We start from the raw sequence: 27,114 nt of genomic DNA, 5'->3' as shown, positions 1-27,114 counted from the left end.
TGGTATTCTTTAATAGTCTCTCTCCGCTGTTCCTCGCACTCCCAGCCCCTCTGTCCGCCAGCACTGGGAAGGAGGGGAAAGAGAGGAAAGAGAGGAAAGAGGAGGAGGAGGAGGGAGGGTGGACCACCCTGACTGTCATGGCAGGGCTGTATGTTTACATTGCTGTGCCTCACTGTGCAATACATCTGGCATTCTGGGGAAGGGGGGGGAGAGGGGGAGGGGTTAGAGTAAAGAGGCCTTTTCAGCAGAGAGGAAAAGAGGTGGAGCTAAAAGAGAGAGAGAGAGAGAGAAAGAGAGAGAGAGAGAGAGAGAGAGAGAGAGAGAGAGAGAGAGAGAGAGAGAGAGAGAGAGAGAGAGAGAGAGAGAGAGAGAGAGAGAGAGAGAGAGAGAGAGAGAGAGAGAGAGAGAGAGAGAGAGAGAGAGAGAGAGAGAGAGAGAGAGAGAGAGAGAGAGAGAGAGAGAGAGAGAGAGAGAGAGAGAGAGAGAGAGAGAGAGAGAGAGAGAGAGAGAGAGAGAGAGAGAGAGAGAGAGAGAGAGAGAGAGAGAGAGAGAGAGAGAGAGAGAGAGAGAGAGAGAGAGAGAGAGAGAGAGAGAGAGAGAGAGAGAGAGAGAGAGAGAGAGAGAGAGAGAGAGAGAGAGAGAGAGAGAGAGAGAGAGAGAGAGAGAGAGAGAGAGAGAGAGAGAGAGAGAGAGAGAGAGAGAGAGAGAGAGAGAGAGAGAGAGAGAGAGAGAGGGAGAGTGAGAGAGAGAGAGAGAGAGAGAGAGAGAGAGAGAGAGAGAGAGAGAGAGAGAGAGAGAGAGAGAGAGAGAGAGGGAGAGAGAGAGGGAGAGTGAGAGAGAGAGAGACAGAGAGAGAGAGAGAGAGAGAGAGAGAGAGAGAGAGAGAGAGAGAGAGAGAGAGACAGAAACACAATTAGAACCAACCAAATCATGAGAAAACAAAAAGATAACTTGACGCAATGGAAATAAAAATAAAAAAACAGAGCAAACTAGAATGCTATTTGGCCCTGAACAGAGAGTACACAGCGGCAGAATACCTGACCACTGTGACTGACCCAAACTTAAGGTTAGCTTTGACTATATACAGACTCAATGAGCATAGCCTTGCATTTGAGAAATGCCGCCGTAAGAAGACCTGGCTCTCAAGAGAACATTTCCCACAAAATTAGGTGGAAACTGAGTTGCACCTCCTCACCTCCTGCCAAATGTATGACCATATTAGAGACACATACAGTATTTCCCTCAGATTACACAGAACAAACCCGATTCTGATAAACTCCCATATCTACTGGGTGAAATACCACAGTGTGCCCTCACAGCTTCAAGATTTGTGACCTGTTGCCACAAGCAAAGGGTAACCAGTGAAGAACAAACACCATTGTAAATACAACCCATATTTATGTTTATTTATTTTCCCTTTTGTACTTTAACCATTTGCACATCGTTACAACACTGCATTTATACATAATATGACATTTGTAATGTCTTTATTATTTTGGAACTTCTGTGAGTGTAATGTTTACTGTTCATTTTTATTGTTTATTTCACTTTTGTATATTATCTACTTCACTTACTTTGGCAATGTTAACATATGTTTCCCATGCCAATAAAGCCCCTTGAATTGAATTGAATTGAGAGAGGCAGGGAAGGGGAGTTTTGGAGGAGTCTCTTATGGTTGACCATTCGCAGGGCTCTGGTTTTTGAATAAGTGCGTCTAAAAGTATGCAGAATGTAAACACAGCACTTGCAGGCATCTCGGAAGGTTGTTTGTGAACGGGAGAGCATCCATTCCTACGGCACACACACACACGCACACACACACACACTAAAGTTGTAACTTTTAAAGTGTATTTAACCTTTATTTCACCATATAAATCATTGGGAATAAACATTATTTTAAAATATTTACTTTTAAAAACAGAGCCAAACCTCAGTGCACACTAACTCAGACGAGTCCTTCTCCAGCTCATCTGCACATTTCATAAACTAGTAAAGTTCAACACAACATGCTGGAATGTCATTCTACTGACGGCTTAATCCTGTTTGGAGTCAACCGGTAAACAGAAAGAAAAGAGAAAATGGAGCCCACATTTAAATTTGCATGTGTGTGTGTGTGGGGGGGGGTTGTTTTTTCTATCACTGTGGGGACTTAAAATCCCCAAAAGTCCCCATAAGGACAGTAAAACAAGGAGAATTGTACCTCTTAGGGACATTTCCCACATCCCTATTTTAAGCTTATATACTAACTAGACTGGGCACACACATCTGCGTGCGCATGTTGATTTTGTCCATCCACACTAGACGCAATAAGGACACGCAGGTTGAAATACCAACTATATTAATTTGGGGACAGGTCGAAAACATTAAATATTCATGCCAATTTAGCTAGCTAGCTTGCTGTTGCAAGCTAATTTGTCCTGGGATATAAACATTGGGGTGTTGTTTTACCTGAAATGCAAGGTGCGAGGGTAAAAAACGTCAAGGAGCGAGGGTAAAAAACTTCAAGGTGCGAGGGTAAAAAACTTCAAGGTGCGAGGGTAAAAAACTTCAAGGTGCGAGGGTAAAAAACGTCAAGGAGCGAGGGTAAAAAACATCAAGGTGCGAGGGTAAAAAACTTCAAGGTGCGAGGGTAAAAAACTTCAAGGAGCGAGGGTAAAAAACGTCAAGGTGCGAGGGTAAAAAACTTCAAGGTGCGAGGGTAAAAAACTTCAAGGTGCGAGGGTAAAAAACTTCAAGGTGCGAGGGTAAAAAACTTCAAGGTGCGAGGGTAAAAAACTTCAAGGAGCGAGGGTAAAAAACGTCAAGGTGCGAGGGTAAAAAACTTCAAGGTGCGAGGGTAAAAAACTTCAAGGTGCGAGGGTAAAAAACTTCAAGGAGCGAGGGTAAAAAACGTCAAGGTGCGAGGGTAAAAAACTTCAAGGTGCGAGGGTAAAAAAACTTCAAGGTGCGAGGGTAAAAAACTTCAAGGTGCGAGGGTAAAAAACATCAAGGTGCGAGGGTAAAAAACTTCAAGGTGCGAGGGTAAAAAAAAAAACACTCCCTGTTAAGAACTCTTTTTTTAATTCGATTTTTTATATATGTTGACTTGCAACTGGACTGGAGTGTGGACCTCAGTTCATCTTTCAATCGTGGATATATGCTCCTAAACACCAATGAGGAGATGGGAGAGGCGGGACTTGCAGCGCCTCTATTTTAGTTATATTTTATTTATTCTATTTCATTTTAGCGCCTGGCTACGCAGACGCTCGTTGACGCGCGCGAGCAGTTTGGATGCAATGATTGAATAACATTTATGTGTACATTTATTTTGCAAAGCTCGCGCACGTTATGCTAGCAGTGTGGTCAGCACATTAGAGGTTAGATTTAGGGTTAAGCTTAGAATTAGGGTTAGTGGTTAGGGTTATGAGTTAGGTTCATGGTTTGGGATACGGGTCAAGGATAGTGTTAAGGTTTAGGTTTAGGGAAAATAGGATTTTGAATGGAAATAAATTTTAGCTCCCCACGCAGATAGAAGATCACAACATGTGTGTGTGTGTCTGTGCGCGTGTGCACACATGCAGTGCAATGCGTGTGTTGCCGTGCAATTAGGCTACAATCATGTGTGTTTGTGCCGGCACTTGTGCATGTTTGATTGCTTGTGTCTGCAAAATGAGAGAGGCGGGAGTGAGCGGGAGAAGTCTTTGAGAGTAGGAGAGGAAGAGGATAGGATTGCACAGAGAGGTTAACAGAAATAGCCAGTCCCATACAACTAGCTCCTAACTCACTCAGAAGCAAAACAGAGGGGACTGTGTGTGTGTGTGTGTGTGTGTGTGTGTGTGTGTGTGTGTGTGTGTGTGTGTGTGTGTGTGTGTGTGTGTGTGTGTGTGTGTGTGTGTGTGTGTGTGTGTGTGTGTGTGTGTGTGTGTGTGTGTGTGTGTTCCTATATACATCAAAAGGAGGATTATTCAATCAGGAACACCATCACCACAATCCTGTGAGAAGAAGCCATGAGTCTCTCTTCTCTTTCTATTTCCCTTCTTCTATCTTCTCCCTCTTCCCCCTCCTCTCTATCGATCTCCTCCTCTCTCTCTCTTCACTCTCTCAACCTCCTCCTATTCCCTCTCTCTCTTTCTCCCTTCTCCTCCCCTGTCCACATGAACATTTGACAAGGCCCTTCCACGGTCACTTTACCCCTACCTACACGTACATATTACCACAATTACCTCAAATAATCTGTACCCTCGCACACTGACTCTTATTTTCTTAAGATTACATTAATGGTTAAGGGATTGTAAGTAAGCATTTCACGGTAAGGTCTACTACACCTGTTGTATTCGGAGTATGTGACAAATAAAATGTGATTTGATTTGATAGTCACCCAGCATTACAGTACCCTGCCTAAACAAGCAGAACAACAACAAGCTAACCAACTGAACTGCATCACACTCCTATGGGAGGAAACACCACTGCTTCTCTACATGACGTTATTTGTTGACGAATTAGTCGTCATAAGAGCAACGGTGCATCAACAGCACGCAAACATTTCTCTGTACGTCCAGTCATGTTGCTGCACAGCCAAGGCAGGGCACATTTTCCAAAGAACACACATACACACACCAAATAGGACAACCTGCTGTGAAAAGCCAGGCTGATCCATAAGACTCCCCAGCAATAGATGAGAGAGAGAGAATATGCTGATAAACATTGATAGATGAGAAATATAACTCTGATTAAATCTGACTGCCCTCTGCTGGAGGGATGGGAGTCAAATGAGACACATGCACTGCATGAACACACACACATGTGCACAGACACACACATGCACGGACACAGTGAGAAATACACACAGACCTTCACAACACTCCTATTTCATTCTCAAACTCTCAGCAGAGACTCTCTCTCTCTCTCCATGATCATGCTGTTTAATCAGCTTCTTGATATGCCACACCTGTCAGGTGGAAGGGTTATCTTGGCAAAGGAGAAATGCTCACTAAAAAGGGATGTAAGCACATTTGTGCACAACATTTGAGAGAAATAAGCTTTTTGTTGGATGTAAAATGTCTGGGATTTTCTATGTCAGCTCATGAAACATGGGACCAACACTTTACATGTTTATATTATTGTTAGTGTGTGTTTCTATATACAGTTGAAGTCTTAGGTTGGAGTCATTAAAACTCATTTTTCAACCGCTCCACACATTTCTTGACAGCAAACTATAGTTTTGGCAAGTCGGTTAGGACATCTACTTTGTGCACGACAAGTAATTTCCCAACAATTGTTTACAGACAGATTATTTCACTTACAATTCACTTTATCACAATTCCAGTGGGTCAGAAATGTACATACACTAAGTTGACTGTGCCTTTAAACAGCTTGGAAAATTCCAGAAAATGATGGCACGGCTTTAGAAGCTTCTGATAGGCTAATAGACATTTGAGTCAATTAGAGGTGTACCTGTGGATGTATTTCAAGGCCTACCTACATACTCAGTGCCTCTTTGCTTGATCAAAAGAAATCCGCCAAGACCACAGAAAATACATTGTAGACCTCCACAAATCTGGTTCATCCTTAGAAGCAATTTCCAAACACCTGAAGGTACGACGTTCATCTGTACAAACAATAGTACGCAAGTATAAACACCATGGGACCACGCAGCCGTCATACAACTCAGGAAGGAGACACGTTCTGTCTCCTAGAGTTGAACGTACCTTGGTGCGAAAAGTGCAAATAAATTCCAGAACAACAGCAAAGGACCTTGTGAAGATGCTGGAGGAAACCGATACAAAACTATCTATATCCACAGTAAAATGAGTCCTATATCGACATAACCTGAAAGGTTAAGAAATAAGCCACTGCTCCAAAACCACCAAAAAAAAAGCCAGACTATGGTCTGCAACTACACATGGGGACAAAGATCATACTTTTTGGAGAAATGTATTCTGGTCTGATGAAACAAAAATAGAACTGGCCATAATGACCATCGTTATGTTTGGAGGAAAAAGGGGGAGGCTTGTTAGCGAAAGAACACCATCCCAACCGTGAAGCACGGGCGTGGCAGCATCATGTTGCGGGGGTGCTTTTCTGCAGGAGGGACTGGTGCACTTCACAAAATACATGGCATCATGAGGTAGGACAATTATGTGGATATATTGAAGCAACAACTCAAGGCATCACTCAGGAAGTTAAAGCTTGGTCACAAATGGGTCTTCCAAATGGACAATGACCCCAAACATACTTACAAAGTTGTGGCAAAATGGCTTAAGGACAACAAAGTCAAGGTATTGGAGTGGCCATTACAAAGCCCTGACCTCAATCCTATAGAACATGTGTGGGCAGAATTGAAAAAGTGTGGGCGAGCAAGGAGGCCTACAAACCTGACTCAGTTACACCAGCTCTGTCAGGAGGAATGGGCAAAACAATTCACCCAACTTATTGTGGGAAACTTGTGGAAGGCTACCCACAATGTTTGACCCAGGTTAAACAATTTAAAGGCAATGCTACCAAATACTAATTGAGAGTATGTAGACTTCGGACCCCTGGGAATTTGATGAAAGAAATAAAAGCTGAAATAAATCATTCTCTCTGCTTTTATTCTGACATTTCACATTCTTAAAATAAAGTGGTGATCCTAACTGACTAAAGACAGGGAATTTTGACTGTTGTGCAACAGGGCCTCCCACTCCTCTTTCTATTCTGTTTAGAGCCAGTTTGCACTGTTCTGTGAACACAGCGTTGTATGAGATCTTCAGCTTCTTGGCAATTTCTCACATGGAATAGCCTTCATTTCTCAGAACAAAAATAGACTGATGAGCTTCAGAAGAAAATGATTTGTTTATTTTCATTTTAAGTCTGTAATCGAACCCACAAATGCTGATGCTCCAGATACTCAACTCGTCTATAGAAGGCCAGTTTTATTGCTTCTTTAATCAGGACAACAGTTTTCAGCTGTGCTAACATAATTACAAAAGGGTTTTCTAATGATCAACTTGCTTTTTAAATGATAAACTTGGATTAGCTAACACAACGTGCCATTCGGACACAAGACTGATGGTTGCTGGTAATGGGCCTCTGTAGGCCTATGTAGGTATTCCATTCAAAACCAGACGTTTCCAGCTACAATAGTAATTTACAACATTAACAATGTCTACACGTTATTTCTGATCACTTGTATGTTATTTTAGTGGACAAAAAATTTGCTTTTCTTTAAAAAACAAGAACATTTCTAAGCGACTCAACTTTTGAAAGGTAGTGTATATATAAATATATTTTAAGGAACTCAGTTTGGCTTTAAACTTATTCTTGAAAGCTGTAATAGTAGAATGCACAAGGTGCAATTTAGAAATTGGGTAGTGCATTATCAGTTCCTCTTGTCATTGTAATGAATACGATGGGAGACAGAGTGCTGGTTTCAAGCGCAGGGCGCAGCAGGTGTTTATTAGTAAAGGACCACAGGAGGAGGCAGGTAGCTGGGTCCAGGGGCAGGCAGGAGGTCATACACAGGAGGAGGCAGGTAGCTGGGTCCAGGGGCAGGCAGAAGGTCATACACAGGAAGAGGCAGGTAGCAGGGTCCAGGGGCAGGCAGAAGGTCATTCACAGGAGGAGGCAGGTAGCAGGGTCCAGGGGCAGGCAGAAGGTCATACACAGGAACTCCAAAAAAGTAACAGTACAGGCAGGGAAAAGGCTAATAACGAAGTCCGGGAGATCAGGCAAGAGGTTGATGACAGGAAATCTGATAGGCAAAAGTACAGGCAGGGAATAGGCAAAAAGGCATTGTTAGTGAGGAAGGCCAAACACTACAATACACGGGAGGCCTAATATGGAACTAATCAGCGCTCCAACTAGAATGTGGACAAAAACAAACAATACCTCACAATGATGGGGTGCAATGAACTGAACTAAATAGTGTGTGATAATGACATACGGGTGTGTGAACAGGTGATCAGAATTCAGGTTATTGGGATCTGGAGAGTGAGCTGCGTTCAGGGGATCTATGTGTTTGAGAGTGTGAGCTGGAGGCAGACGTTACAGTCATGTTCGTCATTGCATACCTTAAAGAGCAGAGCCTATGTGAACAAACTTTTTTTTATTCGTTTTTTTAGCCCATATATATTGTTGTCATTTTTTTGTGACTCAAATAACACATGAATACACATTAGACATGACAAAATGTATAGATTTTCAAGAAAACTAGGTTTAAAACTGCAACATTTTATATGCACCCCATGACAAAATGTGTAAAATTGCAGGAAATAAGCTTTAAACCTGCTAACCTCTCTCCGCCAACAAGAGGGGTGTGAACGGTTTGTGTCATGAATAGTGCTTGAGCCCATAGAAATAGACATGGCACGCGCGCAGGATGTTCCCCAACCTGGAACCAAAAAGAGTTATCCTATGGGCACAGCCCTATCCCCAGTTCCAGTCCCATAACACACCAACATCCTCAGCCCCAGACCCAACACACAATTCCTTTCCCAATTCAACAAAAAAACAGCCCTAACCCTACACCACAAAAACAATTATTTTGTGAAGAAAGTAAACCCTAACCAAGGCTGATGAATGTGATTCTCTTTGAATAAGAGCTGCAGTACTAAACTACTGACCTAGCAGGATGAACCATAAACATAGCAGGTGATGAAATACAGCATGAGATCACCCATGCAACTCCACTCAATTCCAATGAGAGATATGCTATGGTGTGTGTGTGTGTCCTAATGGCCAGAGCTCCCAGGTGGGGTCATGGAGAGGTCACATGAAGAGGAACAGGTCCAAATGAAACATAAACAGACGCACTCTCTCCTACTCCACCTCTTCTTATACCTTCCTTTCTCTTTCTATCTCTTCTCCTCTCCTGTCTCCTCCTCTGCTCTTCTCTCATACCATTTCCTCCCTTGCTCTCTACCTCTTCACGTTGACGTTGGGCAACAGTTCCCCCTGTGCTGAGCAGAGCCTAGAGCAGCCCTCCACTGTCCAGGCAGTACTAATCTATCCCTCAGCTGCACAGTCTAATCTAAACAAACACATATCTCCCAACTAGCATCTGGAAACCCTCAGTCCCTGACCTGGGAAAAGTGTGTGTGTGTGCGCATATGCGTGTGTGTTCTCATGCAATAGTGTGTGCACATGCAAACCTCAGCCATCAGTCATCACAATAAACTTGGCTAAACTACTTACAGTAGATGACCCTGGGTTCTAACACCTTGACATAACAAAACAATAACACAATGTAGGGAAATAGCAACGGCTGAAAAGCCTGTGCTGTAGTGGACGTGTAGATGTGTAGTTGACCATCTGCCAGCAAGACTCAGCTGACAGGCTTGTGTGTGAAGAACCATGGAGCTGTGCAACATTAGGATAGGTCCAGGAAAGAAGAAACCACTTTATGTAGCTGTGCTTTATTAACACTCCCTTACTGTAACTAAATCAGCTAAATTCACAGTAAACTAGGCTTGGGCTGTACACCATATATACCATGTACCAGGATATTTGGAAATAGCCACAGGATGGTTTTTCAATACCGTCAATACCATTGAAACAATTTATTTTAGGATTTTCAAAAAATATACAGTACCAGTCAAAAGTTTGGACACACCTATACATTCAAGGGTTTTTCATTCAAGGGTTTTTCTTTATTTGGACTATTTTCTACATTGAACAACAGTGAAGATATCATAAATATGAAATAACACAATCATGTAGTAACAAAAAAGTGATAAACAAAATCAAAATATATTTTATATTTGAGATTCTTCAAGATAGCCAACCTTTGCCTTGATGACAGCTTTGCACTCTTGGCATTCTCTCAACCAGCTTCACCTGGAATGCTTTTCCAACAGTCTTAAAGGAGTTCCCACATATCCTGAGCACTTGTTGGCTGCTGTTCCTTCACTCTGCGGTCCAACACATCCCAAACCATCTCAACTGGGTTGAGGTCGGGTGATTGTGCAGGCCAGGTCATCTGATGCAGCACTCCATCACTCTCCTTCTTGGTCAAATAGCCCTTACACAGCCTGGAGGTGTGTTCGGTCATTGTCCTGTTGAAAAACAAATCATAGTCCCACTAAGCGCAAACCAGATGGGATGGCTTATCACTGCAGAGTGCTGTGGTAGCCATGCTGGTTAAGTGTGCCTTGAATTGTAAATAACCGACATTGTCACGAGCAAAGCACCCCCACACCATCACACCTCCTCCTCCATGCTTCACGGTGGGAACCACATGCAGAGATCATCCGTTCAAACACGCTGCGTCTCACAAAGACATGGCGGTTGGAACCAAAAATCGCAAATTTGGACTCATCAGACCAAAGGACAGATTTCCACCAATCTAATGTCTATTGCTTGTGTTTCTTGGCCCAAGAAACACAGTGTCCTTTAGTAGTGGTTTCTTTCAGCAATTCGACCATGGAGGCCTGATTCACGCAGTATCCTCTGAACAGTTGATGTTGAGATGTGTCTGTTACTTGAACTCTGTGAAACATTTATATGGGCTGCAATTTCTGAGGCTGGAACTCTAATGAACGTATCCTCTGCAGCAGAGGTAACTCTGGGTCTTCCTTTCCTCATGAGAGCAAGTTTCATCATAGCACTTTATGGTTTTTGCGACTGCACTTGAAGAAACTTTAAAAGTTCTTTAAATTGTACTTATTGACTGACCTTCATGTATTAAAGTAATGATTACCTTTGCTTATTTGAACTGTTCTTGCCATAATATGGACTTGGCCTTTTGTATACCACCCCTACCTTGTCACAACACAGCTGATTGGCTCAAACGCATAAAGAATGAAAGAAATTCCACAAATTAACTTTTAACAAGACACACCTGTTAATTCAAATGCATTCCACACCTCATGAAGCTGGTTGAGTGAATGTTATGAGTGTGCAAAGCTGTCATGAAGGCAAAGGGTGGCTACTTTGAAGAATCTCAATAGAAAATATATTTTGATATCTTTAACACTTTTTTGGTTACAACATGATACCATATGTGTTATTACATAGTTTTGATGTCTTTACTATTATTCTACAATGTAGAAAATAGTCAAAATAAAGGTAAAAAGCCTTGAATGATTAGGTATGTCCAAGCTATTGACTGGTACTGTATAACTTTATGAGCTGGATTGCCTGTCTTTGCGATTCGTTTATGTTATTTTATGATCGTTGGCAAATTTAGCTAGCAGCCTCCACAGAAATTCGCTGTTACTTGTGCAAATTGTGTTAGCATTCCCAAAGGGCTTTTTAGATTTGTTGTGCGGCCCCCTTGTGTACTAAGTCAGTAATACCGTAAATCCAGGGATGAGAGAAGGAAGGTTTTTGGATTCCTCCCAACCCTACAGTCAACTATAAGAGTAGCCATTGGATAGTTAGCAAAGGAAGGAAAGGGATTTGGACATTGAAATTAAAGGGATTCATTCTAAAATATGTTTTTGATAAAATCCACATGCTTTGAAATAATATAGCATATCATTACACAGTAATAAATAATTACTATTTAAAATAACTGTATCTAGTAGGCTATAATATACTTTAGTCTTGACACACAACTTAAGGTTTAGTCTATAGCTTATGTCTGACTGGCACCAGAAAAGGGTAACTTTGAGAGTTTGATTGACCCTCACTAGCTGAACTGGCTTGCATCAGCCTATATGAGGGAGAAATCTGTAAATATATATATATATATCTGCTGGGATGATTGTTCACATGGCACTATAGTAGCCTAATGAGCATAGGCTGAGCCTAAAGATACTTCAGAAATATATTATGTAAACAACCATGGCCTAATGGCAATAACGTTTAAATCATAAATCCAAATTATGATCTCTTTCAAACTGCTCACATTTCAAAGGTGAGTGAATTGATGACCCATACATGACTCAAATATAGGCTACCACGGTCCTAAACTACTGGAATGCAGATCAAATGGGAAAAAAACGCTGCCCCTCCCCCTCCCCAAAATCACCACCCATGCTCAAAGTCCCCTTTCAAACAAAAATACACTTATTCTACATAACGGATTTCGTAAACAAATAGCATAACCCTGAGTTTCAGATGGTCTACTTTTGTACACATGCGTTTCTGTCCGCACTCCGCTTTCAGCCAGAGACAAATCTTTCTTGGAAAGTTGAGAGCTGTCCAAAACGGGACCACACACAGTCTCCGAGCTGTGCGCGGATCACATTCAACTGCTGGGGGCAGGCAGACACACACACACACACACTCACAAAATGGCGGCTTTGACCAAATTTCCTCTCTCCAAAACATCTCATGGATTTTATAACCATTTTCCTTTTAACTTAAAGAAAATTGTTGAAACACTCTGTGCATTTTCTTTGCGCATCTACACTCAACAACAACGTATCCAAAGCAACAAAAAGCATAACATGAAACGAAATACAAATATTTTCAAGTTTAGACTTGGCCCCTTGCCAAACTGCTATACAATTAACAACCTCCGCTTGTTTGGAAGACCCCCCATCCCTCTCCACACCACCCAATCCTTCCCAGACTTGAGCTTATTCTCAACAGGAAGGACAAACGACTCAACATGAAAAGTGACCAAAATTATTTAAAAAGAAATTCTTACCTTCTACCCAGAGTTTCTCCACGTCGGTTTCCAGATTAGCTGCCCGTAAGCCAACAGCGAAAGCTCCGAATACCAATAGACCCACAACCAAAAACTTTCCACAGTTCTTTTGTATGTAACAGCCCAATTTAAACAAGAGTCTCTGAAACTTCGCTCTCAGCCACAGCGGTGCTTTTCTTCCAGTCGCGTTCCCCTGCGACAACAGAAATCCAGCATATTACTCCCTAAACAAGTGCTGGGAGCATCAAATATTTATAATTGTTGATCATTTGAATGTAGTGTTATGTGGAGAGGACTTCACGGTTATCATATAATAAAATACATGTTAATAAATGTGTTATTACATTGGTATGGTAAGTGCAATTAGCATGCCAGTTGTTCTAGATCCATACTTCATTGGGGCCTACACGTGCAGTGTGTTCAGTATGGTACATCAATGTTTACTGTTCTGAATAAGAACCTCGGAGTAGGCCTGTTATTCTGGCCCAAAAAGGCAGTGGCTGGACCTCCTACGTCGAGGAAGGAAAGAGATAGTTCACGGGCCAGCGACGTAAGCACCGGTTTTGGACGACAGGACTATAGTCCGCTACTTTGTTGTTTTTACCACACACACCGGTAAGAGTGGAAAGCGCAGCATGGCTTGCAGTCAGTCAGTGACAAATTGTAACACAGCGCAAGCCTTGTTGCAATACATTGTATCGAATGATGCTATTAATCCACCCAAAAGGTTCACGTGAGTTTTTACGCTGCCGCAAAATCACACACCGCACAATTCCATTCCCGTAGAGCTGCGTGTGTGATCTGAGTGGAGTAGCCATCACCGAGGGAGTTAGGCTACGACAATATTTGTGAACGGAAGAGGGTAGCCACATGGATTTTTGCATTAGAGAAGAGAACAGAGAACGACTCCACAGTAAAGATAACATCGTGGAGACGTCTGGGCAGTTGGAATCGTGTTCGATCAGTGCGAAAACACATCGGTCTAAACTGTTATGTACATTTTAATTGTGCAAAAGTAGTGAATAGCCCTCACTGTGTAGCCTAGTTGCGCGACCGTTATTTAAACATTGTAGCCGAATGTAGCCTATATAATATGTGTAGCCTATATTCCAAACATGGATCAGAAATAGTCTAAACGCGAGAAAAGTGAACTATAATTGAATAGCAAATCACAACATAGATTACACGGCATAGCGGTACACCCCAACCCCTCTCCCCTGCCCGTCTTCTATCCCGTTACCTAGCGACTTGACAATGTTGGGCAGTTTAATTATAGTAGAACTATACCCATGTAATTTCACTCAAACATGTCAAATAATAAGCACCTCGGATATTTGCTGCAAGGCGAAAGCTGCATCGCAGTAACTTGGCCGCTGCAAATACTCCAAATCAGGCGCTGTTGAGAGATAGTTCCCCCTGTTCCTCCGCGTTATCCTCGGCCGATCGGGGTCCCTGTTTTCCTGCTCAGAGGAGGCATTAGCTGCCGAGGCCATGTTGCGGAGACTTCGCGCTGGTTCTGCTTTTCCACGTTATAATATTTCCCCGAAAGCGTGTGGTAATGTCCCAAGGCAACACAGTTTCACTCTCGGTGATCTCACACCCGTAAAGTACTTCATACTGCTGTTGGAGACGGCGAGTCAAAGTCTGCGCCTTCCATCCCAACATTTCGTGATCCAGAGGTCTCCACCGCTTTGCACATTCAGCGTTTCTCTTAAAAAACGGTATTTATCTTATACGGCAAAGTGGAAAAAGCCATTCCCATCTACAAAACGGCGGCTTGGAACGTTCGATGGTCGTAGCATTCTGTGTGTTCTATGTGGTCTTCCCTTGGGCCGCGACACCGCGAACTCTGAGATTCAACAGAGGAGAAAAAAGACCTCTCTCCATTTGGAAACAGAGGAGGAGGGGTAAAAGCGAAAATAATCGAAATCCCGCCTTTAGGGCTGTCAGATGGCCGGATTTTCTCACATCTGATTGGTTCCAGAAGGGCAAAAATTACTCAGCAAACACGACTATTATTAGCTGCTTAGCAACAGCTCAGTAAAGTAGAGCGACCACCCAAGTCGACAACCCTCGTGTGTGCGTCTCAAACTTCAGGGGAGCATTTCAGAAAGCCAACCCTCTTGTGCGTTTGCGCGCAACCAAGACTGGAGTTTGTGGTTTTTCACAAGGAACTGCATTTCTTGAAGCAGCATTTTTTGAAGGAAACACACTTCGTCTTTTCGATGGAGGGGTCTCGAGGAATGTCAGAACTGTAGTTTTTAATTTAGATTTTTTTTTTACCAACAGGGCCTAGTGATAGCTTGGCCTCAAATTACAGTGTTTCTAGGGGAGGTCCCAAATAGTATTCTGTCACAATGTTCTAATGGATAACAGGCATCATAAAAGGGTAAACATTACAACCCTTCATCTAATACAAATTAAGAAACATCCAATACCTAAATACTATTTTGTATTTATTCCGGATCCCCATTAGCTCTTGACAAGGCAGCAGCTAATCTTCCTGGGGTCCAATCACAATGGCATACAATAAAACAAAACACAACACAACACGTTAGTACACACTACTCTACCATAATATATCTACAATACAAAATCAATAACACAGCAAAATAACAATATTAAAATATATTTTTGTTAGTGGTTTTTTTGCGAATGCTGCCTGTGTGCCTGTGTGTGTCTTAACAGTCCGCGCTGTTCCATAAAGTGTAGTTTTCCCTGTCATGTGAAATCCATAGATTGGGGCCTAATGAATTTATTTCAATTGACTGATTTCCTTATATGAACTGTAACTCACTAAATTCTTTGAAATTGTTGCATGTTGCATTATGTGTCTGGAAGTAGCTAGCAAGCTAGCCAATATTAGCCAGTTGGCTTGGGTGCTTGACTGCCGTTGTGAGGTCAGAACGTTCGGATCAACCCTACTCATCGGCCAGAGCGTCCGGTGTGCGTTTTGAACTCTCCGAGAGCAACACGTTTTGAATTTATGAACGGACAATCTGACAGCACAGTTGCAGTCACCAATGCTCTGGATAACAAAACAGCCTATCCAGCTCTGCTAGGGTGAGTAATGTTCAGTGAGTTGTTCTGTCATTTGTGTCTGGAAGTAGCTAGCAAGTTAGCTTGGGTGCTTGACTGCTGTTGTTATGTTAGTACAGAATGCTCTGACAAACCCTTAAAGAGATGGGTGGGGCTAAAGCTTATTGGGGTGTGAACGATGCTGAATGGGTGTAGACAAAGAAGAGCTCTCTGATAGTAGTACCAAAACATTCAAAGGCCATTTTCTCAAAAGTGAGTTTACAAGTTTATCGACTTTCGAAGCAAAATTACTTTCCCATTGTTCCTCAACTGTAGTACATGATATGCAATTTTGTAGCTCTGAGTCTCTACTATTATCAAATGTAAAAAACACAATTTCAAATTTTGATACATAAGACCAATTGTTGTCGGGTGAAGGAGAAGAGGATCAAAGAGCAGCGTGGTACATATTCATAATGATTTTAATAAAGACTGGAACAAAAACAACAAACTGACAACCGAACAGTTCTGCAAGGTGCAACAAAAACACTAAACAGAAAATAACTACCCACAACCCATAGTGGGAAAACAGACTGCCTAAGTATGGTTCTCAATCAGAGACAACGATTGCCAGCTGCCTCTGATTGGGAACCATACCAGGCCAAACACATAGAAATAGAAGACATAGAACACAAAACATAGAATGCCCACCCCAACTCACGCCCTGACCAAACTAAAACAGAGACATAAAAAAGGAACTAAGGTCAGGACGTGACAACCGATTTGAGCCGGTAGGTCACATTTTAGGGCACAGCTCTGTCTCAAGAAGCCTAGCCCTTCCAAATCATAATTATAAATATTGATAAATTATCCAACCCAAATTTAGAATGACAGTCCTTAGTGCATCACGTTGGTTCTATCACTTTAATTTAAGACCCTCAACTTAGCACACACTGACATTGGCAGAATGTACATTTACATTGATTTTATTTTTCTAGCATTAACTTTTCTCATCAATAAACCTGATACCCCAAATAAACAATTTTGGATAAGCTAACTTTTTACGGGCACGGTTGACCACCACTCTCCATCCCGGCACTCATCCTGCTGCCGTTTCTTCAGATAGTGTTTCAGTTGGTCCTTTGAATGGCACAGGTTCAAAGTGGATGGCCCTTGATAATGTCTCTCACCTGAGCCGACCCTGTCCTTTACAGTCCATTATGTCTTGTCCATTTTCCTAGCAGTATACCAGCAGGATGAGAGAAGTTTGCATGGGATCTCTCTCCATGCTCACTCCACCTGGACTTATGTCTGACTCCTGAGAGAAAAGGTTTGAGATTAAAGGCAGTTGATAGCTTCGACTGGATGCTGTGTACAGGTTGCGGGCTCTGACTCAGGTCTCACAGTAGAAGTGATGAAGAACCATACTGAACGCCATTGTCGCTATTACTTCAGCCGGTTAGAGGGGGTGTTGACATTCACACTGTTCTTGGTCAAATTATCCCTTCATGCATTATCCCTTCATGCAGTAAAAGCCTGAAGAAGATTATAGTGTAAGCATCTGGATTACCTCATTGAATGCGTGTACATAGGATGCCAACACCCTCATCAAAGCATGAACATATTTCCTTTAAACATCATGTTCTAATATGTGTCAGATGGTCTTGGCCTCAGGAATACCAAGTGGGGATACTTTTATTAGTCAACCTTCAACCTAGTCAACCTTTTAGTCAACCTAGGGTTAGAGATCAGTTGAAGGTTGATACAGTTGCAACTTAAAGCAGCTTAAAGCAGCTGGTTAGTGCTTAAGAAAATGTTTGGATAACTTTTGGAAAGAATAGGTGCGACTCTTGCTTACAATTAAAATCTTGATGGTTATTTAATCGAATTCCAGTTAAAATCATGATGTTTTGGCCGTCAATGGCCTGCATCAGAATAGGCTTCAAACCTCCACACCTTAATCATCGAAAAGATGCCCAATACCAAATCCCTATGTCCCTACACTGTCATCATTGTATCTTTGAGGTCATACCCCCTAAAAACCGTGAACAAACTGTGGGGGGAAAAACATGTGGAAAAAAGACGTGAACAAATTTTCACGAGTCAGACATTTAATTGAATTATCATACTTTTTTCTGTCATTGAAAACAATTTACAAATAATTTGCTCATACATGAAAAAAGTATTTCCTTGCAATATTTTGTTCTCAATACTTTTGTGTTTATTTTTCTTTCAATATTGGTATTTTAATTTGCAATACTAATAATTGTATAGGGTACCGGCACTAGCTGTCTAGTCTGTGTTTTATAAATGGGATAGCTATTATATCAATATTTGTGCATAAAAGCGTTTCCACCACCATTTCGTTCTCAACTTCAGAAGTTTTGCTTGATATTAATGGCACAAAAGTAAATCACTCCCTAGAGGACTGCACCGTATAATAACACTATGACTCTAGAGTGGCTTGCGAAAGTATTCACCCCCCTTTGCATTTTTCCTATTTGGTTGACTTACAACCTGGAATTAAAATATATTTTTTGGGGGTGGGGTTGTATCATTTGATTTACACAACATGCCTACCACTTTGAAGATGAAAAATATTTTTTATCGTGAAGCAAATAAGAAATAATACAAAAAAACTGAAAACTTGAGTGTGGTTAACTATTCACCCCACCAAAGTCAATACTTTGTCGAGCAACCCTTTGCAGTAATTACAGCTGCAAGTCTCTTGGGGTATGTTTCTATAAGCTTGGCACATCTAGCCACTGGGATTTTTGCCCATTATTCAAGGCAAAACTGCTCCAGCTCCTTCTAGTTGGATGGGTTCCGCTGGTGTACAGAAATCTTTAAGTCATACCACAGATTCTAAATTGGATTGAGGTCTGGGCTTTGACATGGCCATTCCAAGACATTTAAATGTTTCGCCTTAAACCACTCAAGTGTTGCTTTAGCAGTATGCTTGGGGTCATTGTCCTGCTGGAAGGTGAACCTCCGTCCCAGTCTCAAATCTCTTGAAGACTTGTTTCCCTCAAGAATTTTCCTGTATTTAGCGCCATCCATAATTCCAATTCTGACCAGTTTCCCAGTACCTGCTGATGAAAAACATCAGTTCTGCTGAGTGGTCACTAGCTGGCACAGCCACAAAGTCATAAAATCAGATTTTAAACCTAAGACTAACCTTAACCTTTACATTAACAACACTGCTAACTCTAATGCCTAACCTTAACCTTAAATCAAGACCAAAAATAATATTTTAGTTTTAGATTTTTTTTTAGGATATATACAATTTTGCCTTTGCAGCAGGCCCATCTAGCAGAAATTGCTCAGTTCTCCCTCCAAGGCAAGATTCATGACAACAAACGTCAACCTGACCTGTGACCTGTGAGATTTTCACATGTGAAGTATTCGTACATGTGAAACAGCAAAATAGATTTTCACATGGGAATGTTTGTCACATGTGAACTTCCAATTCCACATATGCATGTGAGATTTTCACGTGGAGTTGTTTTACATGTGAAACGGAAAATGTGTGAAACAGCAAATCCAATTCTCAAGTCAAAGTTTTTAACATGTGAATAAACTAATTTGATATGTGTTTTTTTGGAATTGGCCAAATGTCTCTCAGAATGACTTTATCAACAAATAACATATTTCAGCACCTAAGGGTTGACGCCTGCTCACGGCAATGGGAAAACCCTATTAGTGCATTCAGTTATTTATGATTTGCAGGTGGACTATACTGTGCTGAGGAACATGGTGCCAGCGCATAAATGTTTTCTTGTCAAGCCCAACGTGTTCATTTTGTTGTGCCAGGTCCATTCTCAAATTCCAAATTCAAGTGTTACACAATATGAATGCATATGTTTTGCAGGTGTTGCTTTCATTCTATAGAAGAGATACATGCGTAAAGTATAGATCATTCAGACCTTTTGGTTTCCATTTCTCTTAGCTCCCACTCATAGTTTGTTGACAATACTATGGCACTTCTATATTTTCTTAAAATTGCTATTAACTTATTTTTTTAAAGGGTGAGATGATAGCTGAGGGAACATAACGGCAGCAATATTAATATTCTGCACCTAAACACACCATGAATATCTCCCTTAGTTCTGAATCAGTGAGCTTTTTAAGTTGACTAGTTATGAATGAGGCAAGATGCAACAGCTTTGTTTGCTAGCTATCCCGAGGCTATAGCTGGGCGAGGGGCACAGTCAGATCAGCCAGGCACTCCTCTCAGGGAATATAATAAAAACAGAGAGAATGCAACCCAAGCACACCTCTTTATTGGAAACAAATGCACTCAAGATCCCAATTAAGTAAGAATGTCCGCTCTCTCTCTCTCTCTCTCTCTCTCCAACCTTAAAACGAGAAGGAAAAAAGAACATGGATGCCTTTGAGTGAAGCCTCATGGTGATTAAGATCATGTGATGTGTTCCATTCATTGAAAAATACCACAGACAACTCCTACAGTACATGGAGCTAGTCTCACAGCAGCATTGTTAATGAGAAACAGTGAGGCCTACAGTACTTAAGATTTATGTTTTACACTCAGGTGGAATTTAGTGTTGGACTAAATTCTATTAGACAATTGTTTTGAACAAATGTCTGTTTTTGAAAATGTATTAGTAGCCCATCTTAAAACATATTATCCTTGTCAAATTTGCAGTTTCACATGTACAATTGCATTTTCAAGTGAAATCGTTAAATTTAGAGTTCACATGTTAACACCACCTTTCACATGTGAGACAAAAAACATGTTTTCACCTCACATGTGAATTGCAGTCGCACATGTGACAGTTGCGGTTTCACTTGTGAAAATGCAGTTTCACGTGATAATCAATCACATGTGAAAATAAAATGAGCAGTTTCACATGTAAGAAACGTTCACATGTACAAATCTCACTTTCACAAATGGAATTGCATTTTCACATGTGGTGGTGAAATATTGTTGTTCTCCTCACATGTGAAAAGGTGGTGTTAACATGTTGCAGTAGCAATGTTTCCACATATAGAATTGCAAATTCTGTAATGCCATTCTGTAACCAGGTAACTCAGCCTATCTGAATTTAAGTGTGTTAAAAACAATTATTTCATTTTTCTGAGCCATCCATTCGGAGTGTTACTGCTGAAGGCGCACGCCTCTCTTCTTCGTATGTTGGTCAGTGACCATTGGAAAAAGCCCAGTGAAATGAACAGAGAAGCTACTGCTCTGTCTCCTTATTTATCCTTTTTAACATGCTACAATTAGCACTGTCACAGTTAATCAGTTAACTGAAGATAACTTTTGCAATGTCAAAACAACTTGACTTTGACGATAAGGAAAGAGAAAGGGGATACCTAGTCAGTTTCCCAACTGAATGCATTCAACCAAAATGTCCCAATGCTCTAATCACTAGGCTACCTGCCACCATGTGTTCATCAATTTACCTCAACTGTTACTTTGGACAAAATCAAAACGGCAATATTCTTTTAATGCATTTTGTATAAAGGAATCTTAAATTACAGCTCAATTTGAGCAAATTATGACCTTTTGATTCATCGTGATTAATCACAGCAAATCCTGCGATAAACTTGATTAAATGTTTTTATCGTTTCACATCCACAGATGTTAATACAATTTGACAATGCACATGTGAAAGTATAGCAGACATGAGTCGGTCATGATGGTTCTTCTTCATCTTCTTCTGGTGGCAACTACACCTATTGGTGTATTGCCACCACATACTGTATGAAGTATTGAAATAAACAAAATATATACAGTATATTCCATTGTGGGAAGATGTGTGGAGGGGCAGTTGTGCTGTGCAGTTGATAACCAATGCAATACACGCTACAAAGTCCATCTTCTTGACATGCAACATGTCAGGATCCCTCTGTTGATAAGGAATATTATCCAGGGTCTCTCACAGGGTGTCTCATAAAATCCAAACACATGTGAGAAGGGATTCGATTTATTTGATTGATTGGGATCCCCATTAGCTGACGGCAATGGCAACAGCTTTAATTTAAACATTTTTGTCCGACATAATGAAAATGACATTACAGACAAAATATTTACAATCTACATACAATACATCCACATTAATATTTTTTGTGTGTGTGTGTGTGTGTGCATCTATCAGTTACACATACATGTCAGTACAAACACATAACAGGTAGGTCACATGGGGGAAAGGCATTATACCATGAGGTGTTGCCTTATATATTTTTTAAACCAGGTTTGCTGTTCACTGTGCGCTATATAAGATGGAGTTCCATGCACTCATGGCTCTGTGTAATACTGTACGTTTCATTCAATTTGATTTGGACCTAGGGACTGTGAAAAGAAACCTGGTGGCATGTCTGGTGGGGTAAGTTTGTTCAACAGCCACACCATTCATTACCAGATTCAGCTGAGAACTTAAGGAATGATTTGTACCAAGTACAATGCTTTTAGTTTTAGAAATGTTCAAATCAAATCAAACTTTATTTGTCACATGCGCTGAATACAATACAAGTGTAGACTTTACCGTGAAATGCTGACTTACAAGCCCTTAACCAACAGTGCAGTTCAAGAAGAGTTGAGAAGTAGAATAAGATAAAAAGTAATGATAAAAAGTAACACAATAAGAATAACAAGGATTTATATACAGGGGGCACCGGTAAAGAGTCAGTGGACTGGGGTACAGGCTAGTTGAGGTAATCTGAACATGTAAGTGGGGGAGAAGTGGGGGGGGGGGGGTCAATGTAAATTGTCCGGTGGTGATTGTATTAATTGTTCAGCAGTCTTATGTCTTGGGGGAAGAAGCTGTTGAGGAGCCTTTTGGTCCTAGACTTGGCGCTCCGGTATCGCTTGCCATGTGGTAGCAGAGAAAACAGTCTATAGTGACTGGAGTCTGACACTTATGGGCTTTCCTCTGACACCACCTATTATGTAGGTCCTGGATGGCAGGAAGCTTGGCCCCGGTGATGTACTGGGCCGTTCACACTACCATCTGTAGCGCCTTACGGTCAGATGCCGAGCAGTTACCATACCAGGTGATGATGAAACCAGTCAGGGTGCTCTCGATGGTGCAACTGTAGAACTTTATGAGAATCTGGGGTCCCATGCCAAACCTTTTCAGTCTCCTGATGGGAAAAAAGTTTTGTTGTGCCCTCTTCATGACTGTCTTGGTATGTTTGGACTGTGATCAAGCCTACCATTCTTGTGTCGTCAGCAAACTTAATCATGGTGTTGGAGTGAGCATAAAAGGCATTTAGCTCATCTGGTAGTCTTGCGTCACTGGGCAGCTCGCATCTGGGTTTCCCTTTGTAGTTTGTAATAGATTTCTAGTCCTGCCACATCCGACGAGCGTCAGAGCCGGTGTAGTAGGATTCAAACCTGTATTGACGCTGTGCTTGTTTGATGGTTCGTCTGAGGGCAGAGCGGGATTTAAGGACAAGGTTATTACTGTGGTTGCTGATCCATATATGGTTGAATCATCAGCAAACACACACGCTTTGTTTAACCTCTGAAGGATCCGACCCTTTAAAAAAAAAAATCCCCTAACATGACACAAATCTAACTGCCTGTAGCTTAGGCATTGAAGCAAGGATATGCATATTCTTGATACCATTTGAATGGAAACACTTTGAAGTTTGTGGAAATGTGAAATTAATGATGGAAAATATAACACATTAGATCTGGTAAAAGAAAATACAATGAACCATCATTTTTGAAATACAAGAGAAAGGTCATCATGTATGATTCCAGCCCAGGCTGGATTCGATTTTGGCCACTAGGTGACAGCACTGTATGTGCAAAGTTTTAGACTGAGCCAATGAACCATTGTATTTCTGTTCAAAATGTTGTATCAAGACTGCCCAAATGTGACTAATTGGTTTATAAATAACTTTTCAAATTCATAACTGTGCACTCTCCTCAAACAATAGCGTGATATTGTTTCACTATAATACCTACTGTGAATTGGACAGTGCAGTTAGATTAACAAGAATTTAAGCTTTTTGCCTATATCAATGCCAATGAAATTCTTGTTATTTACAACCTCATGCTAATTGCTTTAGCCTACGTTAGCTCAACTGTCCCGGCAGGTCATTGGTAAAAATAGAAAAGAATAGAGGGTCTAGAGAGCTGCTCTGCGGTGCCCCACACTTTACATGTTTGACATTAGAGATGCTTGCATTAAAGAAAACTCTTCTGAGTTCTATTAGACAGATTGCCATATCATAGATTCAGAGCTGAGGTTAAAGAGCCATAACACAAACGCTGATGCTCCAGATACTCAACTAGTCCAAAGACCAGTTTATTGCTTATTTAAATCAGGACAACAGTTTTCAGCTGTGCTGACATAATTGCAAAAGGGTTTTCTAATGATCAATTAGCCTTTTAAAATGATAAACTTGGATTAACTAACCATTGGAACAGAGGACTGATGGTTGCTGATAATGGGCCTTTGGACACCTATGTAGATATTCCATTAAAAAAAAGCAATTTCCAGCTACAATAGTCATTTACAACATCTACACTGTATTTCTGATCAATTTGATGTTATTTCAATGGAAAAAAAAAAAAAAAAAAAAAGTGATTTTCTTTCGAAAACCAGGACCTTTCTAAGTGACCCCAAACGTTTGAACAGTAGTGTATATTATTTTCTTTCATTACTCTTTTTTTTTAAATGCAGGAGTACGAGGGCTCATTGTTTATTGTTGTCATTCCCTGACTAATTCTGCCTATTTTGCCAAAGAAGTAATCATTCAAATAACATCAAATGGTTTTGTGATGGCCACCTGAGTCGAGGAAATGATTGAATGAATCTTTCTAACCATAATTTCATTGAAAGTACATCATTCTTTATATCATTGAAATTGGCGTCAATACAGTTTATTCTTCTTTTTGTTGAATTTAGTCACATTGTTACGAATCCCTTTTGGCCCGACAGTCTAGAGGGGGATGGTAAATGAGACCCGTAACATGACTCATGCAAATTATAATAGTGAAAAAGTAAGAGTGAGAACGAAATAACCGAAATAGGGTTAGAAATAAACTAGCTTACTTCACCAACAACTAACTAACCAAAAATACAGTGGGTGGTCCGCCCAGTTCTAACTTAATGTTTTTATATTTGTCGCCCTGTTATTGTTTTAATTATTTACATTTTGTTAATTATCTTTTCAAATTCCATTGGTTGAAATCTATTGCTCAGTTATCACTTGGCTCATGTAAATATTTCTGTAGATGCCCCTTTAAACATCCTAAGATCAACATCTCCACAGTGTTCAAATTTCTCTCATGTAAATGTTGTAGTTACATAAAAAGATGAAATAAACTATTTATTCAGGAAATATCCAGACTTATGTTAATGATGCTGAGAGAGAGAGAGAGAGAGAGAGAGAGAGAGAGAGAGAGAGAGCGAGAGAGAGAGAGAGAGAAAGAGAAAGAGAGAGAGAGAGAGTTGTGAAAGAGGATTAGCGTTGGATACATTTTCCACTTGCATTGTTATGCGATTATAGTGGGGATACTGATTTATCTGTGAGACATTCTACTTGTTATTGTCTCTGGTGACAGACTGTAGCGAGAGTTTTGCTTCTGGGTGCTAAGATTATTCTAATTAGCTCTCCTAAGCAGCGCTAGGTTTTCTACCTATACTGTATATGTGTGTTGCAGATCTAGAGTAGACAATGTTGGAGCTGGGCGATATTTAGACAAGACTGTGGTCTGTTCCTAGGAACTGGCCTGCAAAGCTATAACTCTTGGAAGTGAGTTCAATCTCCAACCTTAACAGGAAACGTGTGCTGCTCAGAATGTATACACACAGCTCTCAACAAATAAGCAAAACAATAGAATATCAACGCTATGGCTCCATCAAGAGAGGCCGGGCTTTGCTTTTCAACATATCAATTTTTCCAAGTTTTCTAAAGTCAAGAGGGGGAGAGTGGCTATGCATGTGTTATATACAGATGCTTCACAAACAGATGATATGCTACACACACACACACACACACACACACACACACACACACACACACACACACACACACACAGCTATACAAAACAGGTCAGTATTGGTCCTACAAGTGGACATGTATTGGTCATACAAGTGGACTCACTTCCAACACGGCGAACTCAACTGCAGTGATCTCATACTTTTTTTTAAACCCCAATTGGTAGTTACAGTCTTCTCTTCTCTACGGACTCGGGAAAGGCGAAGGTTGAGGGCCATGCGTCCTCTGAAACAGGACCCTGCCAAGCCGCAATGCTTCTTGACACACTGCTCGCTTAACCCGGAAGCCAGCCGCACCAATGTTTCAGAGTTAACACTGTACACCTGACACCAACATGTCAACATCCATGCGCCCGGACCGCCGCAGGAGTCACTAGAGCGCAATGGGACAAAGACATCCCGGCCGGCCAAACCCACCCCTAACCCCCACGATGCTGGGCCGATTGTGCGTCACGTCATGGTTCTCCCGGTCGTGGCCGGCTGCGACACAGCCCGGGACCAAACCCAGATCTGTAGACCACTGCGCCACTCGGGAGGCCCTAATAACAGCTCTCTCTTACCGCAGGAGATCCCCCATGCTGTTTGATTGGTGTCGGTCTTTCTGTCTGTAAGGCCCTTTGGAAAAGATGACACACAAAGAAGAGAGAGAACAGATGAGGAACACAGCCTAGAGTCCAATAAGCTATCCAGACCTTTGTTTATTGAAACCTAAAATTTATACTACTGTACATTGCATTTTAGTTACACTGTTTATACACACCACATATGCATTTATATAGTCTACTTGATTCTTGACATAGATCACTCTAATATATGTACAATAAGATGGCGCCGACAGAGATGGTAGCCTGGCTTCGCGTTCTTAACAAACTATGCAGTATTCTGTTTTGTTATGTATTATTTCTTACATTGTTTCCCCAGATAATCTTAAGTCTTATTACATACAGATGTGAAGAACTATTGGATATAAGAACAACGTCAACTTACCAACATTACAACCAGGAATATGACTTTCCCGAAGTGGATCCTCTGTTTGGACCACAACCCAGGACAATATATTTAATCCCAGTAGCCGACCCAAAACAACAGCACAGCGGAAGGGGCAGACGGAGCGGCCTCCTGGTCAGGCTTCATAGATGTGCACATCACTCACCTCTCCCGAGTATACTACCAATGTCCAGTCTCTTGACAACTAGGTAGACAAAGTTCAAGCAAGGGTTGCCTTCCAAAGAGACATCAGAGATTGTAATATTTTCAGTTTCACGGAAACATGGCTCACTCGGAATACGTTATCAGAGTCGGTACAGCCACCTGGTTTCTTCACGCATCGCGCTTACAGACACAATTCTCTCTGGTAAGAAGAAGGGCGGGGGTGTACGCCTTATTACCATTTGTGGTGTAATCATAACAACATACAGGAACTCAAGTCCTTTTGTTCACCTGACCTAGAATTCCTTACAATCAAATGCCGACCGCATTATCAACGAAGAGAATTATTCGATTATAGTCACAGCCGTGTATATCCCCCCAAGCAGACACCTCGATGGCCCTGAAAGAACTTCA

General features: G+C 41.3%; 1 protein-coding gene across 1 annotated transcript in view; it reads right to left on the bottom strand.

Annotated features, from left to right (window-relative positions):
- LOC139389486 (protein patched homolog 1-like) overlaps positions 1–14,634 on the bottom strand; it is a 139,346-nt gene extending 124,712 nt beyond the window's left edge. The window contains exons 1-2 of the mRNA XM_071136317.1: positions 13,879–14,634; positions 12,554–12,746 (exon numbers count right to left, since the gene is read on the bottom strand). Coding sequence (XP_070992418.1) covers positions 12,554–12,746; positions 13,879–14,046 — 361 coding nt within the window. The 5' untranslated portion in view covers positions 14,047–14,634. The remainder of the gene's footprint in view (positions 1–12,553; positions 12,747–13,878) is intronic.
- Between the last annotated feature and the right edge of the window lie 12,480 nt (positions 14,635–27,114).

This window comes from Oncorhynchus clarkii, chromosome 30 (genome assembly GCF_045791955.1).
Source record: "Oncorhynchus clarkii lewisi isolate Uvic-CL-2024 chromosome 30, UVic_Ocla_1.0, whole genome shotgun sequence".
Lineage (NCBI taxonomy): Eukaryota > Metazoa > Chordata > Actinopteri > Salmoniformes > Salmonidae > Oncorhynchus > Oncorhynchus clarkii.
Note: the sequence above shows the minus strand (reverse complement) of the source record. Positions and strands in the feature narration are given on the sequence as shown.